Consider the following 16,069-nt stretch of genomic DNA (forward strand, 5'->3'; position numbering starts at 1 on the left):
CTCCCCCAGAGTCCTTGCAGGAAGTGTGGCCCTGTTGGATTTCTGACTTCTAGACTTTCGTGAGTGAATACATTTCTGTTGTTTTAAGCCACCAAGTTTGATAATTTGTTACAGAAGCCTCAGAAAATTAATACAGAAGTCACTAAAAACTTGGTAGCCTTCTATAGTCATTTACCACCAGAGGCAAAAAGATACCGGTAACAAAGCTGTCTCATTATGTGTTAAATCCCACGCAGGTCCCCATCCCAGTCTGAATGACCTCTTTCAGCATTAGTTGTGCTTACCTACTCTAGAAATTTCTTCATCGAGACCATTCAATTTCTGGTCAAGAATGGCTGAATGAGACTCCAAATTGCTCATGTATGCCTGATATTTTTGAACATCTGCTTGTAAGGAAGCTTTCAGTTTTCTCAATGACTCTAGACGATTCTTCACAAGAAAAGAACATGAAATTAGTTATTCTCATCAATAATCATTCCATACCTTACTTGAAAATAAAGCAATATAATTTAAATTCACCTTAAAGAAAGGTAAATTAAAGTTTTCTTTTCACTTTTAGAGGGTATCAAAAGAACTAAAAACAGAAATTTACTGTTATTATCCAATTAAGAAGATATACTTTTCAGAAGTCAGTTTAGGACAGAAAAAGTCAAGGGCCAGAATGAAAAAGCACAAACATTTAAAATCTGGTATTTTATAGGACGTTCTAGGGGCTTCAGTAACATAATACACAAAATTAGACATCTGGATATTATCATTTAGCTTTTGAAAGCCGTTAGGATACAATAAATGATACAAACCCATTTATTACCATTCTGTCTCCACTAACTTTAAAACTCAGGGCCTCTTGTAAGTTTTAGTAGTGCTCCCTAGAGGTATATAACATGGGGACCTTGTTCTAAAGATCTTTTTGCTCTTATGTAAATAGGTAAGACTCTTTCATCATATTCTGAACACCATTAGTCCAAGACTGATAGGTCATGAGGGAAAACAAAGCTCTAGGGAAACCAAGCATGTTTTCATTGGGAGTTCTGTCCTACGTAAAAAAATTTAACTTTTAAGAAGCTTATTTTGTTAATGTCTTTTTAAAAAAATACATAAAGAAACAGCCGGTGTTCTCTAAGGAGACCCAAGAGTATAAGGGAGTATGTAAGTCTACTGAAGATAAGCATGTTTACTAACCGGTTCTTTTTCTCTTTCTTGTTCCAGTCTTGCAATCTGCTCATTCAGTGCTCTGTTTTTTGTTGCTAATGATTCCAACTTGGAAGCATCGACATTAAATAAATCCTCTGGAAAAAAAACTCAATAAATTCATAAGGTCTCAAACTTGCCTACAAAATTCTTCTGCAGGTTTTTACCATTGCTCTCTCCCTCACTTCCTCTGGTCTCTACTCAGAACATTTTCTGTGAGGGACATCCTACTGTCTGTAAAATGGCAACCCGTCCACTTTAATCCAGTACACACCCCACCTCCCTACCCTGCTTCATTTTCCTCCATAGCACTCTTACCATCTGACTTATAGTTGTTCATTTGATTATTACCTAATAGAATGTAAGCTCATAAGGCCAGGGAGTTATTGTTTATTTATTTTTATTAATAGATTTTATTTTTTTAGAGTAATTTCAGGTTTACAGCATAATAGGGATTAAAAAAAAATCTTATTCATTACTGTATCCTTGGTGCCTAAATGGTGGCTGGCACACAGTATGAATATAACATTGTTTGAATAAATGAATATAATTTATATGCCTAATTAATTACAACATAAATATCAAAGAACTCACTAGGTGCTTTTGGTATTAGATCACTACAAATTTTTCTCTTTAAAAAAAACCCAACATCCATCAATTACTTTGCTCCCTTTCTCATGTGGACAAGCTGAAATTGTCCTGGTTATTTTTCAGGAAGGTATGTCCCATAGGAATGTAAGAGAATGCTTTCACTTTTTGTGCTAATAGTGGCAGGGTGATATTCTCCTATTTTGATTGATTCCATAGTTGTCGGAGGATAGCTTCACACACCTTAAACTTATCTATTTTACCCTCCACTCTGGCATTATATACAGGACTATTACAATAAAAGGAACAACAATGTAAAATAATACCTCTGAAACATTTTAATGTTAGCCAGTAAAGACTGAATATCACTAGATTATACTGAGTGAAAAAAATAATCTCTTTCTTTGGAAATATAATGGGCTGTTAACTTTCTGACACAAATTTTGAAAGACACCATAGAACTCCTGGCTAATTGGTACTTTAATTTCTAAAATAGTAAAGCAAAGATATCACAGGGATATGACCCCTCAAGGAGAATAACACTTGCTGATTATCTTTTGTACTCCTAGTAGTATGTTTGATATTTTATAAACCCGGTCATCTAATCCTGCAAAACCTTGTTAAGACATATTAAGTAGTTTGTTAAGGTCACATAGCCATTAAGGGGTTATGCCTTGGGTCTGACTCCAAAACCAGTATTCTTTCATCTTAACCTTTACTTCTTTCCACCCAAGAAACAGCTTTGATAAAAATCAGGAGCCAACTGAATGCATTTAAAGTGAGTAGCTCCTATAAACATTGGGCATGGTAAGGTAAGCTACAACTCCTTGAGCAGAGTTAAATGACTCAACGCAAGTACACTAGGAATGAGAACACTTACTCAGCTTTGACTGCAACTCTGCATTCATCTCTTCAAAGCTGTCAGCACCAGTCATGAAACTCTCATAGCATTTTATGGTGTAGTCCAAAAACAACTAATTGGGTTCAGTAGATTTAAATACAAAATCATGATTCTCTGGTTAGTTTATTGCACTTTTCTAAGTGGAAATTTAAATTTGAATTAAAAAAAAAGTCAAGAATACTAAGTAGTTATATGAACTCCTAAATGAGACACAAACCTAGGAAATAGCACTAATTACAATGCACAGATTTATTCCGTCCACTACTTCTAAGGTGAGTAACGAGGATGAAAAGAACACTTACAGTTGGATAAAGGTGATATTTAGTAAACAGCAAAAGACCCATATTTTCAGAATTTTGAGGTCAGACAAGGAAGCTTATTAATAAATATAATTCAACATAAAATGCACAAACTTAAGCATCTTTAAGGATAATCTGCCTTATGAAAAACTTAAATTGCTGATCATTTAAGTCCAATTAAACTGACAAGGTACTGTTGTGAAAACCAGAACGTAATTAATAAAAGCTATGGTTTACACTTTAACTTCAAGCTAAAAAAACGGCATGGTTAGTAGAGCTCTAAACAGTAGAATATTAGCACTCAACATTTATCCAAGAGAAAATAACACTACGTTTGCAGGTACAAAGTGTTTTGGTCACTGAGGATGTGTACTTTGTGGGAGGCAAGAATGGCTGATCAGAATTTTCCTTAGCCTAGATGAAGTAAACATCCCTCAAGACAAACCAATTCCCTTTGCACTGATCCTCTGCTTACTAAGCAACCTTCTTATTACTTGGTTGATATGGAAGGGGTACCCTGAATAGGCAGTATGCTTTCCCTGTAACTGGGAAGATGTATCACTGATGGTAAATGAATCCATCTTCATTCTTCTTCAGATGTGAATTTAGTAAGAGTGAATCAGTTTCCTTAAGCTTGGTCAATTTTGATTTTGCAGATTAAAATAAAAAACAAAGATGAATTTCTGGACCCACAAAGCTGAGGTTCAGAATCTGGTGAAGGTGGATACATTGATAACTCTTAAATTTAAAATTAATTTTTAATTTAAATTAAATAAAAAATAGCACTTTATAGTTTCCAAAGTGCTTCTCTATATATTGTCATCTGAAATAACAGCTAAAATAGCAAGAATAATTTTTACTGGTTTAACTTTTAGGATGAATATCAAGAAATTTAATATTTAATAATTTACCAGGTGTTATAATTTTTGGGGGGGTGAAAACTGAGGTACAAATAAATCTAGTCCAGTACACATATTGCAACAAGAGAGAATTCTCTCAAGAGGATCAAAGGCTTCACCAGCAAGGATCACTGATGAAGTTAAAGGGGCATGGTTATTTTTTGTTTAAAAAGAAGAAGAAGAAGAAAAAAAAGTAATACCATGCTAATCAGTTAATGCATCTTTGAACTATTTCGCAAGTAGTAATAAAAGATGGGGTTTTTTTTCTGACAAATGTTCCAAAGAGTGAAGATCAGAATTAAGATGCTCAGGGATCTGCATAGTAACTGGTCTTTTATATATGCTAGGGGACATTAATGTTTAATCTCAATATTATAAATTTATTCCTTGGAGTTGGTGTTTGCTCCATTTGGATATATAATTTGTGTATTTTAGGAAATAGGGTGGGTTTAGTTGCATAGTTTAGGCTCCATAAAGTATGGGCTGGGAGCCAATTTAGACCATCTATTTACTTCTATCTCAATCCATTTTCAAAGTGGGAACTCTAAGAGGCAATATGTCTAACTAAAACGGCCAAAACAAAACAAAAAATCCACATGCCATCTATTTTAAGACTCAGTCTTCCATCCTTCGTGTTGACAAAATATTTTATTAAAATAATGATGCCAGTATTGTTATTTTCACTCTAAAAGATAGGGAAGAAAAAGAATGACTACATCTATACATGTAATAGTAACATGATTTAATTACAATTGCCTTGCCTTTTTTTACTTACTTAACATTTTCAAATTTCTGTGCCTTGTTAATTTTAGGAAATTACAATGTGATGCCAAGAGTAAATCCACTGACTAATATTTAAAAAAATCAATTTAAGAAGATTTTCAGGGAGCAAAAAAGACAAGTTCTACCAAAGAATATATTAATTTCAATAATGACACATTTAGTTAATAATATTAAGATAACTCTATGGTAATGTAAGGTACCTTATTATGCATAATTCCATCTTCAGTTTCTTCTCCCCAAGGCTGTCCATCATCAAATAAAGGTGAGTTTTCTTTCATGGCAGTATGTAACTATTTAGAACATAAACATTAATCATTAAACATTAATCAACATTAAATTGATTAAGTTTATGAAGAAAACACAGCAGCATTCATGTTTTGTCAAATATGTTTTTAGTGTCATTTTCAGAAGCATTTATATTATTGCATGACTGAAAGTCTCTTGAAAGGTTATTCTTTTAAACCTTAAAATACAATTCTTTTGATTTTTTTAGTAGCTGAATCCCTTAGGATTAAAAAAAAGAATCAGCTCCATATTTAGTTCTATTCTACAGAGAAAAAAATGATTATCATTTACACTATTTTTAACCCATTGAGAGCAAATACATACATTTTAATGCAACTCTGAGAACCCAAAACAGAACCACTACATTAAAGATGAACAAATAATATTTCTCTTTTATATGAACTCAATTTTGGTATTCAAATGTTATCCACTGACCCCTTCAGAATGTATAAATTTGAACTTTAGATTGAATTTTACAATATAAATTCTTCAGAAATGTAAATGTTTAAGCTTGAAAGTGATAACAGGTAATGAATTACAGCAAAACATACAGATGTTTATAATTAACAAGCTAAAGGAGAATGCCTTAAGGTTTTTAAGGAACAGAAATTCTATTTTGGAACACCCGTTTTTATAACTTTTTAAAAATATAAACTTTCAAAAATAAAATTGTTAAATTTAAATGAAACTGCTATAAAATGTAAAGATATAAATGTATATTTATATGAATACTAAGCTCTAAAAAAAGGACTACGCATTAGGTGTATAAGAGAACAACATGGTTTCTGCTGAAAATGTGTCATTAAATTTTCTTACCCTAGGACTTGTATATATAGGATTCCTGAGTGGGAATACTGTTTTCAGTCTAAAGTTGCCTGTCCTATCTGCTTCTTTCCTATTCCAAAGGCACTCATAATACTTTCTGTATATCTAGGGTGGATGTAGGCAAGCTCTACGAACTTACCCTTTACTTCTTCTTCCTTTAACAAGGACTCAAGTGAAAATCAAACTTAATTAAGTCTGAAAGACATGTAGGGCAGAGCCCAAGATGAAGAACAGAATCTTCTACCTTGTCAACATGGTAGATAAATATAGAGTTCATGTTGCTTTGTCAAAGATCCTTGTGAAAACTCTTGCTACTCTGCAAGGTTCAAGGAGAGCCTTACACAAGGACAAACGGATCCCCAAGAACTATAGGAAAGACTCTTACTATAGGAACTAAAAGTTCTTCAACTGAGAAGGTAAGGTGAAAATAGTTTCAACCTGAGATTGTATAGAGATAACCAGAAATATGGATTTGAGTAATCATTTTTTTTTTTTAGCTAAAGGTGGCTTTCCTAATATAATACCACTACTCAATATCCCTTCTTAATAAAAACTCCCAAACTGTGTATAGAGGAAATGCACCTCCACATAATAAAGCCAATATATGACAAGCCCACAGCTAACATTGTACTCAATGGTGAAAAGCTCAAAGCTGGTACTTTAAGATCAGGGACAAGAAAGGGATGCCCACTGTTGCCATTTTTATTTAACAGAGTACTGGAAGTCCTAGCCAGGCAAGAAAAAGAAATAAAAGGCATCAGAATTGGAAAGGAAGAAGCAAAATTATCTCTATTTGTAGATGACATGGTTTTATATAGAGAAAATCTTAAAGACCCCTCAAAAAAACTGTTAGGTCTTATCAACAAATTCAGTCAAGTTCCAGGATATAAAATTAAAATACAAAAGTCAGTAGTTTTTCCCACCATCTTAAGCAAATCAAGATAAGGGGGGGATTTCAACCTATGTAACACTTGGAGGCATCCCAAGATGTCCATCCCTGACAGAAGCCAAGCAGGCACTCCATACAGCAGCTCCTGGATCGCTGTGGAAATGCTATCTCCCAACCACATAACGATGACCTAAGCTGCTTAAGCAAACAAAGGTAAAGTGCTCTAATGACAATAGGGGATCTGGTCTGAGGTGGTTACCCAATGTCCAAGGGTATCAGTGAGGAGAGACAAATTGAATGCATAAATGTTATACATAAAGTTCAATAAAACTTAACTTGTAGTAATGAACTATGGCATTGGATTTCTACTCCTGTCTTGAAAATGGGTGGTACTGAATGTACCAGTATGTCCCTGAGTCAAAATCCATCTACCCAATGACTGCCTACATTTAGTAAAGGGCTTGCTGATGCCCAAGAGAATGTCAGGGGACAGTGTTAGTTTTAAAGATTCTAGCACTAAGTGGGGCAGGAAACTCAGAAACTATAAAAGGAAGAGACCGCATTAGACTAGATAAAAATCTACATTTCTAAACAATCAAAATACAGCATATAAATCAAAAGGAAAAAGATGACAAAAATATTTGCAGCTTATCTATAAAAGCTTATTTCCACAATTAATTATTTTTGACATAAAAAGGTGCTCTTGCAAATAAACAAGAAAAAAGGCAAAAGACATGAATAGACAGTTATAACTGTGAAAAATATCCAGGCTTAAAAAATGCAGATATGAAAAAATTACGTTTTTGCTTGTCATGTCAATTCTTAAAAACACTGATAAGCTTAATATATAAGGAGTTCAATACATAAAGGCTTAAATTAATAGCAGAAACAATAATGAAAGAGAAAATCAGCCAAAAAAGTACACACCAGAAAGTTGTAAGCAATAGCAATGATAATGATAAACCACACAAAAACATATCACTTTAATAATACATTAAAGCAATTTACTCTTCCACCTCCCAAATGGGTAAAGATTTTAATACAAAAATGCCTAAAATGTAGGAAAATGGGTATTCTCAGACATTGTTGAGTTTTTTGTTTTTTTTTTTTAAGGCGGGAGGTAATTAGGTTTGTTTGTTTGTTTATTTATTTTAATGGAGGTACTGGGGATTGAACTCAGGACCTCAAGTATGCTAAGCACGCACTCTACCACTGAGCTATATCCTCCCTGCCCATGTTTGAAATTTTAACTGATGCACTTTTTCTGGAGGGAAATTTGTCAACATTTATCAAAAATTTAAAAAATACACATGATTTGCAAAGCAAGAATGCACTTTTAAAACTACATCTCAGGAAATGTTTTAAGTTGTCTCTAAATTGTGGGATTGTGAGTGTATGCTTTTCTGTATTTTCCAAACTTTTTGCAGTAAATATAGATTTTAAATAAACAAGAGAAGAAACCAAATAAATGTTACAGGGGAAATTCCTACTGACTTATTGTTTTATTGTGGGTTTTGCTGTTTTCCTACGTATATGCTTAAAATGAGAAATCAAATATATTTAAAATGAGAAACCAAATACCTTGATGCAGTCTATTAGCCAAATCAAGGCTGCCACAATGTGAGGCCATGTATGAGGGGCCCCCACTGTATACATGGAGCTTTTGGATAATGCAAAAGGATACCTATGAAACATTAGAAAAAATAAGCTGGTATGTTAATCTTGTAAAAATAATGGCTAAATTAAACAAAAAGTTACACACAAAAAAATTCCACATATATGCCAACAATCTTGACTTGTTTAGAAGATATTTGTTGAGATTATCTCCTTAGTCATCTTAATCTCAAATGATTTTGTGTATTTTTTTGTTTCTTCTCTGCAGATTACTTTTTACATATATCCCCTACGCTGCAGAACTTGATTTATAACCAATATGCTGGCCTTCTCTCCTCAAAGATTGTTTGTTCCCTCAACTCCAGTGTACCCCAAACAAACCACAAGTATGTATTTCTCATCCTGAAATCTATTTCTTCCTCTGTGTTTATTACACACAGGCCTTTTTGGACTTTATCTCATCCCATTTTCACTAGGCCTTCAATCTTGTTCTGTTTCTATAAAATCTGTGGTATCCAGTCTGTCTTCTCCATTCCTCGGCACATCAGTAGTTGAGGGCTTCTATGATCTAGCATCTGTAGTTCAATGATAATCTCCAAATAGTTGTCTTTTTGCCTTTTCAATTTATCTTGCATATGTTGCCCACTGTGACCATCTTAAAATATATTATATCTCTAACTCAAAATCTTTACACATTTATTCAGTTTTGTTCTCTATGTCCCAACAATCTTTCTAGGTTAATGAGAACTATAACATACAAACCCAAGATCTTTAAAGATTCTTGGAACCTCTTCTTCAAACTTTGTGTCAGGAAGTTCATACGAAGGGCATAGGAAGCCATAAAGAAAAGTGAAGATCTTCAGGAAGTCTTTAACAGAAGGAGCTTGTAGAGATTTCATGGATACACTATATGCATAACCATTTTCTGAAAGAAACTACAATAATTTTCATGAAACATCATTTTATAATAGAAAAATTATTGGAAATACTTCAGAAAATTCTCACAATTTAGAATATTTAAAATTATAAAATACCTCACAGAGTTGTCGAATACATTGCTGAATGAATGCTTTGTCATTAAGTGGTCTTGGGTCCTTGATTTTTTCAGAAGTGGAAAATATACCAAATTGACTATTCCGAGATCCATGCCCACTAGTCCTGGAAACATATTTTTAAAAAGTCAGTCAAAAACGATTTCCTTCTGTGGTTAAACCTAAATTATTTTAAGGCGATTTTATATTTTAACATCAGCATCAAACATTAAAGTTCAATTCTTTAGTTATTTAAACAGAATTCTCTTATTCAAAGCAGAGAAAAAAGAGCAAATAATTAAGAGTAAAGTATAAAATGAGGTAGGAAGAAAAATATGCTTCTGTGCTTTGCACATGTAACACATACATCGTCTTCTAAGAATGTGCATCTTGAGTCCACTAGATCTCCTGCACCAATCATTCTCCAGACCTATTCAGTAACCTAAGTCCTTTCAACATGCTACTTACCCCTCCATGATTGCTCTCTTATGCCACTGTACTGGTCAATTAGCTAATTAGCTAATTTTCTCCCTGAGAATTTGCTCACTTGAGAACCACTTTTCTAGTTGCTATTATTTAATCTTCAATATTTTTTAACCATGAAAGGAATACCTATATAGACTCAGCTTTTATTCTACACAAAACTGCACGAATAAGCATCTTTTTAAAGTATAAGAGAATTTCCCAATCAAAATACTGTATCATTCAACTTATAGTTTAAGAGCATAGGGTCTAGAAACAGAGTCTGTGGTTAAAAACTCTGTCTCTGTCACTAGTGGTATGACGTTGAGTAAACTACTTAACTTCTCTGTGCTTCAATTTCCTCATCTGTAAAATGAAGGCAATATCCACTCATAGGGCTGTTTTGAGGATTGATTAAAAGAGATATAAAATAGCACTTGAAACAATATCTGGCTTATAAAATGCTCAGCAAATGTTAGATTTTACAATCATTATCAGCATTATCTCTGAAGTTCAGCTCTGAGATGAAAGTTATATTACAAAAATGCCTTAAGATTTTTTTTTAATCAACTGAATGAATACCAGAAACAGTTTCACTTGGTTTCATGACAAAGACTTTTCATAAGATAGGGCAGAGCATTGGTGGTTCAGTGGTAGAATTCTTGCATGCCATAAGGTAATAAATACATCATCTCTAAATATTTTGAAAACAACTAAACATATTTGTCTTAAAACAAAGTTGTATTTCATTTTGGTGAGATAGAAGGACAGTTTATTTTCTCTATTTAGGAGTTACACGTTTATTTAAAAATTAACTTTAATGAGGTAAAATTTGCTTAGAATAAAGTATACCTGTTTGAAGTGCAGTTTGATGAGGTTTGACAATGTGTATACCTGTGTAATCTCTACCATGATCAAGATATTAAACATTTCCATCATCTCAGAAGTCTTATAACCCATAACAGTCAATTCTTACCCCTCTCTCCACCAGCCCAGGCAATCACTGATCTACTCGAGACAATGGTTATCAAAGTGTGATCTAGGGGATATGACAGGTCAAAACTATTTTCACAATAAAACCAAGCTGTTATTTGCCTCTTTCATTCTCATTCTCTCATGAGCGTACAGTGTAGTTTTCCAAGGCTGACCACATGATGTATGATATTGTGAGAGACTGAATACAGAAGCAGATATGAGAATCTAGCTATCTTCTACTACACTAGACATTAAAGAGATTTGCAAAAATGAAAATCAGTCTCACTCTTCTCACTGAAAAGTTTTGAGTTTTGTTTTTTAAAATTTTTAAAGAAATTTTTTAAATTAAAAAAACGACAGCATGTTATTTATGTTAACATGTAATGGGCTATTGTTATTTTAAATTGAACTAATACATATTAAAATTTTTTGTTTTACTTTCTAATATGGTTAATATCAATAGATATAGCCCACAAAATAAAATCTCTTTGGGATCCTTAACATTTAAGAGTATAAAAAAAGTCTGTGACTAAAATATTGGACTACATGATGGTTCCTAATTTTAAAATGCTATGATACCACAGTATCTGAAAGGTATGTATAGAATTTTCAATCAAGTATTCACCTGTAACAATGAAATAGTGGTCTGAATGTGCTGGTGTATCTTTCAGAATCAGCTAAAGCAGATATAACCATTTTAACCACTTAAAAGAGACGAAAACTAGATTATAACTTTCTCTTGAAAGGGACCGTGACATCTAATTTTTTGTACTTTGACAGCATCTAGCCCAATGCATGGCTATAAGAATCTTCATCAGAATTAATAAAAAATATCATTACCTTTTACCAAATGCAGAGACTTTTCTTTCAGATGTGGGTTTGTTTAAATTCAACTTCCCAAAGGTTGGTTTCTCTTTGCTTTAAGAAAAAGAAAAAACAAACTCTAAAATAAATGTAAAGATATTAGTTCAAGAAATTTTTGGAAATACATTGGAACCAACCCTTCTCCCCCATTACCTACAATAATTCAAAACCATGAAAAACTTTTTGCAGCAATCATACATATTATAAATGGGATAGGCTTACAACATAGTATAAATTTCAACACTAAAATGTTAGGAAGAAAGTAGAAAAAAACCCATATCTACATTGTAATTTTAATTATCTTAAATATGTGCATTTATAGACAACTCCGAAGGAAAAGAAAAGGTTTAAAAATAGATACTTTCAATCACAGAATGACAGCCACATGTAAAATTTTTTCTTTTGAGGACCACTCTTTATTACAATGCAGCTACAATTAAAAACACATATGCCAATTACAGACCAAAAACATTGACAAAGGCAGCCTTTTAGCTTCTAACACAATTTCAGGCAGAAATCTTTTTTTCTTTTTAACATTTTTTATTGATTTATAATCATTTTACAATGTTGAGGCAGAAATCTTTTGGTGTTGTAATATGTGACAGTACAAAAAAAATTTCGCCGGTTTCACAAGAAAATATGTATAAATGTTTCAAATTTCTAAGAGTAGTAGAGGCTCATTCTGCGTAAACCTAAGTAATTTAAGAACAGTAAGTAAGTAACCTGTACCGTGGTCACAGGGAACAATTGCTACAACTCACATGGGTTACAAATTGCCTTCTGTTAATTGGAAGAAAACCACTCACAGGGAAAAGACCAGCTTATGATAGCAAGTTCTTTTGGACACCTTTTCTTCCCCCAGTGAATCTTGGAAAAAGTGTGAAGTAGTGTTCTGTTGGCTGCTACTAAATTGCAGCTAATTGTCCGAGCAAATGATACCTGATTGAGAACTTGGCTAGTTGGATACACCTCAATAAACTGCATGTTACTGCACAGGACCTGCTCAAGCAAGCAACTCTAAAGAGGAAAATAAGAATGAAAGAGTGCTGAAGGGGAATTAGTAGTCCTTTAAGCATTGCCTAACAAAGGACGTGGTTTTGTAAGGAACAGAAAAGATAAAACACAACACTTGGTAACACGCCCACTTTTAGCCTTAACTGACTCCAAATTAGGTACAGCTGAGAACAGATACGATTCATCACATCACTCACACTACATCTTCGTATTAACCACCTTTACACATTTCTTCCTCAAAGACATCAAGGCATGAGGTACTTACGTTTGAGGGGTATGGAGTCCTTGTTTATTTAAGTCCTGGGATCTTAATTCCTGCATAGAGAGGCGGCCAGCACCACCGGTGGAAACTGAGCTGCGTTTCATGCTTATGACCTGCATTCATGAATTTGGAATTAAGAAAGTCTTTCCAGACATGGATGGTACATGAAGCACCATTATCTTTATCCTCAAACAGAAAGGTAGCCAAGTTTCATTGTTTCTTCAAGATAATCTTTTCCCAAGCTATCTTTACTTGTTCATGTAAGGTGAAGTCCTCATTTTCAAGAATTATCTATTTAACTGCATTAAAAAATATTCAACACACATAAACACCATGTACAAGCAAATGTGCAAAGCAATGCAAACAGTATAAAGATGAATAAGGCATGATTCCTTCCTTCACAGGGGTTTATTGTAGTTGAAACTCTAACTCAGGCCACACCATTGCTGTTGGCTGTGCCTATTTCAATGAGAAGTCAGAGGCTACCTGACAAGACCTACCTCAGATGTTTCCTTTTCTGTGGTCTCAGAACAGAGCTATTCTGTTTTCTTTTCCCAATGTCAATCGTTCTTGCTCTGTCCTTAACCTACTGTTTCCCATTTATATTCTTCAATTACTGCCCCTCTTGCTTCAATTTCCCTTTCACCAATGATAAATCATCTGGTCTACAAACTGCTTCCATTTTCTGAGACCACATTCTCATCTCATTCCCTCCCCATCTACTGAAACCATTGCCTTCTGGGATACTCATGACTGACAAATTATTTTTGATCCTAGCTCATCTCTGAGGCAGTAGATACTATACACTTAGCCTTTTCAGGTCCTGCGCTGCCTTCCTGGAAACTGGACACCTGTGGGTATCCTTTTTTTCTCTAGGCTCGCCTTTGTCTTTTAAATTGATTACACCTTTGCCTTCTTTGTTTGGCCACCTATTTCTTCTACAGTATATGCTTCTGTATCTATTATACTTATTCGCTCTCATCTATATGTTCACTCCCAATCTCCACTTAAAATGTACTCTTACAATTTGAGATTTCTAAATGTACTCGGTACACGGCCACCAGAATGTTACGCCTGTTACGTGAAACGCCACACACAAACGGTTCCTCGTCTTGTATTTCCTCTCCCCACTCCCACCCATTCCTCCAAGCCCTCTTCCCCCCATCAGTGCCCCCTTGGCCCTCACCTTCTTCCTTGGGAAATCACTGCTATTAGAAATATACTGGAATCCGGGAAACTAGCGGCTCGCACAGATTCGGCCCGTTGACTGGTTATAACAGCAAAAAACACCAAAACGTCGTCACTCCGGGCATCTAAATCCAACTTGCTGGCGCCATAACCTTCTCCCTCCAGACCAGTACCGTCAGAACAAAAATTAGCCAAAAGTCATTAGTCACCTTTCTTCCAGCTTCTTGACGCGACCCAGGAACCGAATTTCTGTAAACCATGCAACTGCCCGCCAGGCAGAAGCGCGGCCGCCAAAACACAAACCCCTTCCTCCACCCGCCGGCGCCCTTCGAATTTTAAATTCTCCGCCGGCGCCGACGTCATCACGCCCGACGTGCGCGCGCATGCGCAGCTCTTACGCGCCGCTCTTCGTCGCTCGAACGCTGCGTGTTGGTCGCGCCCCGCCGCCTCACGGGGCGCACTGGTGTCTCCTGGCCGCTGTAAGCGTCCCCTATGATGTCTGGTCCGACCCTAAAATTTAGCTGCGGACACCCGAGCGTTCTATGACCCTGAGTAGCAAGCAGAGCGTTCCAAGCCTCCCTGGAAACGCTTTTTCCGTACAGCAACATGGCCGCTCCCATAGCTCTTAGGAAAGGAGAAATTTTTTCCCCCTTTGCTCTGAGGGGAGGGTCTTTCGTGACCACTGTTTAGCTGGGTGCCGTTTCATGATGCGAATCTGGGAAGGCGGCGTGCCCTTTTCTGACAGGGGAAGCGGCGAGGTGGGACTCGCCGGTGACTGCACTGTGCGCGTAGTCGGCTCCGAGGGTGGCGCCGCTGAGGCCGCCGCCAGTGTTCGGGCTCAGAATTTGCTCTGTGGGTTCCGCGGTCCTCTGGTGGTGGCCTGTGAGAAGCTGGAGGAATCCAGTGTGAAGCAGAGAAGTCGGAGAGAGAAGTGCAGTAAGCACAGTACATTACTTTGGTAAAAAAGGACATCCCCGCTTCCCTGCGTTTGAACTCAGAGGCAAACACAACCCCAAACCTGTAGAGTGGTAGGGGTGGGAGGAGAGCTCAGAGCCGCAGTAACGAGTTTTAACTTTGGGCACGCCACCTTTCCTGTCTGAATTTCACTATTGTCTACATTTCTAGCTCTCACTCGCCATTTCAGGACCTCATCACCACAAGTGATGACTCTAAAGGGAGGACCAATAACAGAATTTCCACTGCCAATAAGTAGCATTTACTTGAGCTATTGCTTGGTGTCAGACGCTGTGCACAAAACTTCATGTCGGTTATCTCCTTTAATTCTCTATAAACTGCCTTCTGCGATGTCCTAAAAAATGATGACATTGAGGCTTAGTGAAATCAAATAACTTGTTCATCGTCATACTGCTCATACATGAAGTTAGAAGTTTGAATCTAAATGCATCTATTAGTCACGGTGCTGTTAACCACTTAATGTATTTGTTATTCTCTTCCCCCTCTTAAGTTCTCCACTACAGTAGATTTAATAAGCAATATCCACAATTAAAAATTTTCTTTTAAGAAAAGGTAAGGAAGTTCTGAGAAATCTAATTGCCATAGGAGGAGTGCTCAGAACCAACTGCAAATCTGTACTCTTAACCTTGCAATTTTGCTTGAGGTTAGTGCTTCCGATGTGATGTTGAAATTGCATTTTGCCCTGCTTTTGCCCTTTTTGCACTCCGTTGATAGCAGTGATTAAATAGTGCAGTGATACTGGAGAATGGCAAATGTAGTTTGGAAAAATAAGGGCTGACTTGCTAACAACTCTGGAATTTTGTTACCTTCTCTAGATTTATCTCATTAGAAGGGTGAATTCTCACGGGTAATTCTTTGACAAGACACTTGCACATTCTAAGGATTCAGTGCCTTCCTGACTTGGAGGATGTAGACTAGTGGCTAGATCCAAGTTCCAAGCAGGAGGTTGTGCATCCTGTATATCCTCCCGGAAGATAGGAGGGTCTAATTGGGATTCCAGAAATAAGATCAGGTTTGGTTAAGC

At 35.7% G+C, this 16,069-nt stretch overlaps 2 protein-coding genes across 20 annotated transcripts in view; one reads left to right on the forward strand and one right to left on the reverse strand.

Annotated features, from left to right (window-relative positions):
* The window catches only part of NDC80 (NDC80 kinetochore complex component), a 41,285-nt gene extending 26,902 nt beyond the window's left edge, over positions 1–14,383 (reverse strand). Inside the window, exons 1-10 of the mRNA XM_032467366.1 lie at positions 14,069–14,383; positions 12,886–12,995; positions 11,583–11,660; positions 9,309–9,432; positions 9,037–9,209; positions 8,242–8,344; positions 4,862–4,951; positions 2,660–2,753; positions 1,183–1,289; positions 285–429 (exon numbers count right to left, since the gene is read on the reverse strand). Coding sequence (XP_032323257.1) covers positions 285–429; positions 1,183–1,289; positions 2,660–2,753; positions 4,862–4,951; positions 8,242–8,344; positions 9,037–9,209; positions 9,309–9,432; positions 11,583–11,660; positions 12,886–12,986 — 1,015 coding nt within the window. The 5' untranslated portion in view covers positions 12,987–12,995; positions 14,069–14,383. The remainder of the gene's footprint in view (positions 1–284; positions 430–1,182; positions 1,290–2,659; positions 2,754–4,861; positions 4,952–8,241; positions 8,345–9,036; positions 9,210–9,308; positions 9,433–11,582; positions 11,661–12,885; positions 12,996–14,068) is intronic.
* A 54-nt stretch (positions 14,384–14,437) lies between these two features.
* METTL4 (methyltransferase like 4) overlaps positions 14,438–16,069 on the forward strand; it is a 426,540-nt gene continuing 424,908 nt past the window's right edge. For 17 of the 19 annotated variants that reach the window (XR_004314950.1, XR_004314948.1, XR_004314958.1 and 14 more), the window contains exon 1: positions 14,438–14,549. The gene's annotated coding sequence lies outside the window, so the exon portion shown is untranslated. Of the gene's footprint in view, positions 14,550–14,619; positions 15,007–16,069 lie in introns of those variants that run through there. The other 2 variants (XM_032467367.1, XR_004314956.1) reach the window with 2 other exon arrangements.

This window comes from Camelus ferus, chromosome 24 (genome assembly GCF_009834535.1).
Source record: "Camelus ferus isolate YT-003-E chromosome 24, BCGSAC_Cfer_1.0, whole genome shotgun sequence".
In the NCBI taxonomy this organism is placed as follows: Eukaryota; Metazoa; Chordata; class Mammalia; order Artiodactyla; family Camelidae; genus Camelus; species Camelus ferus.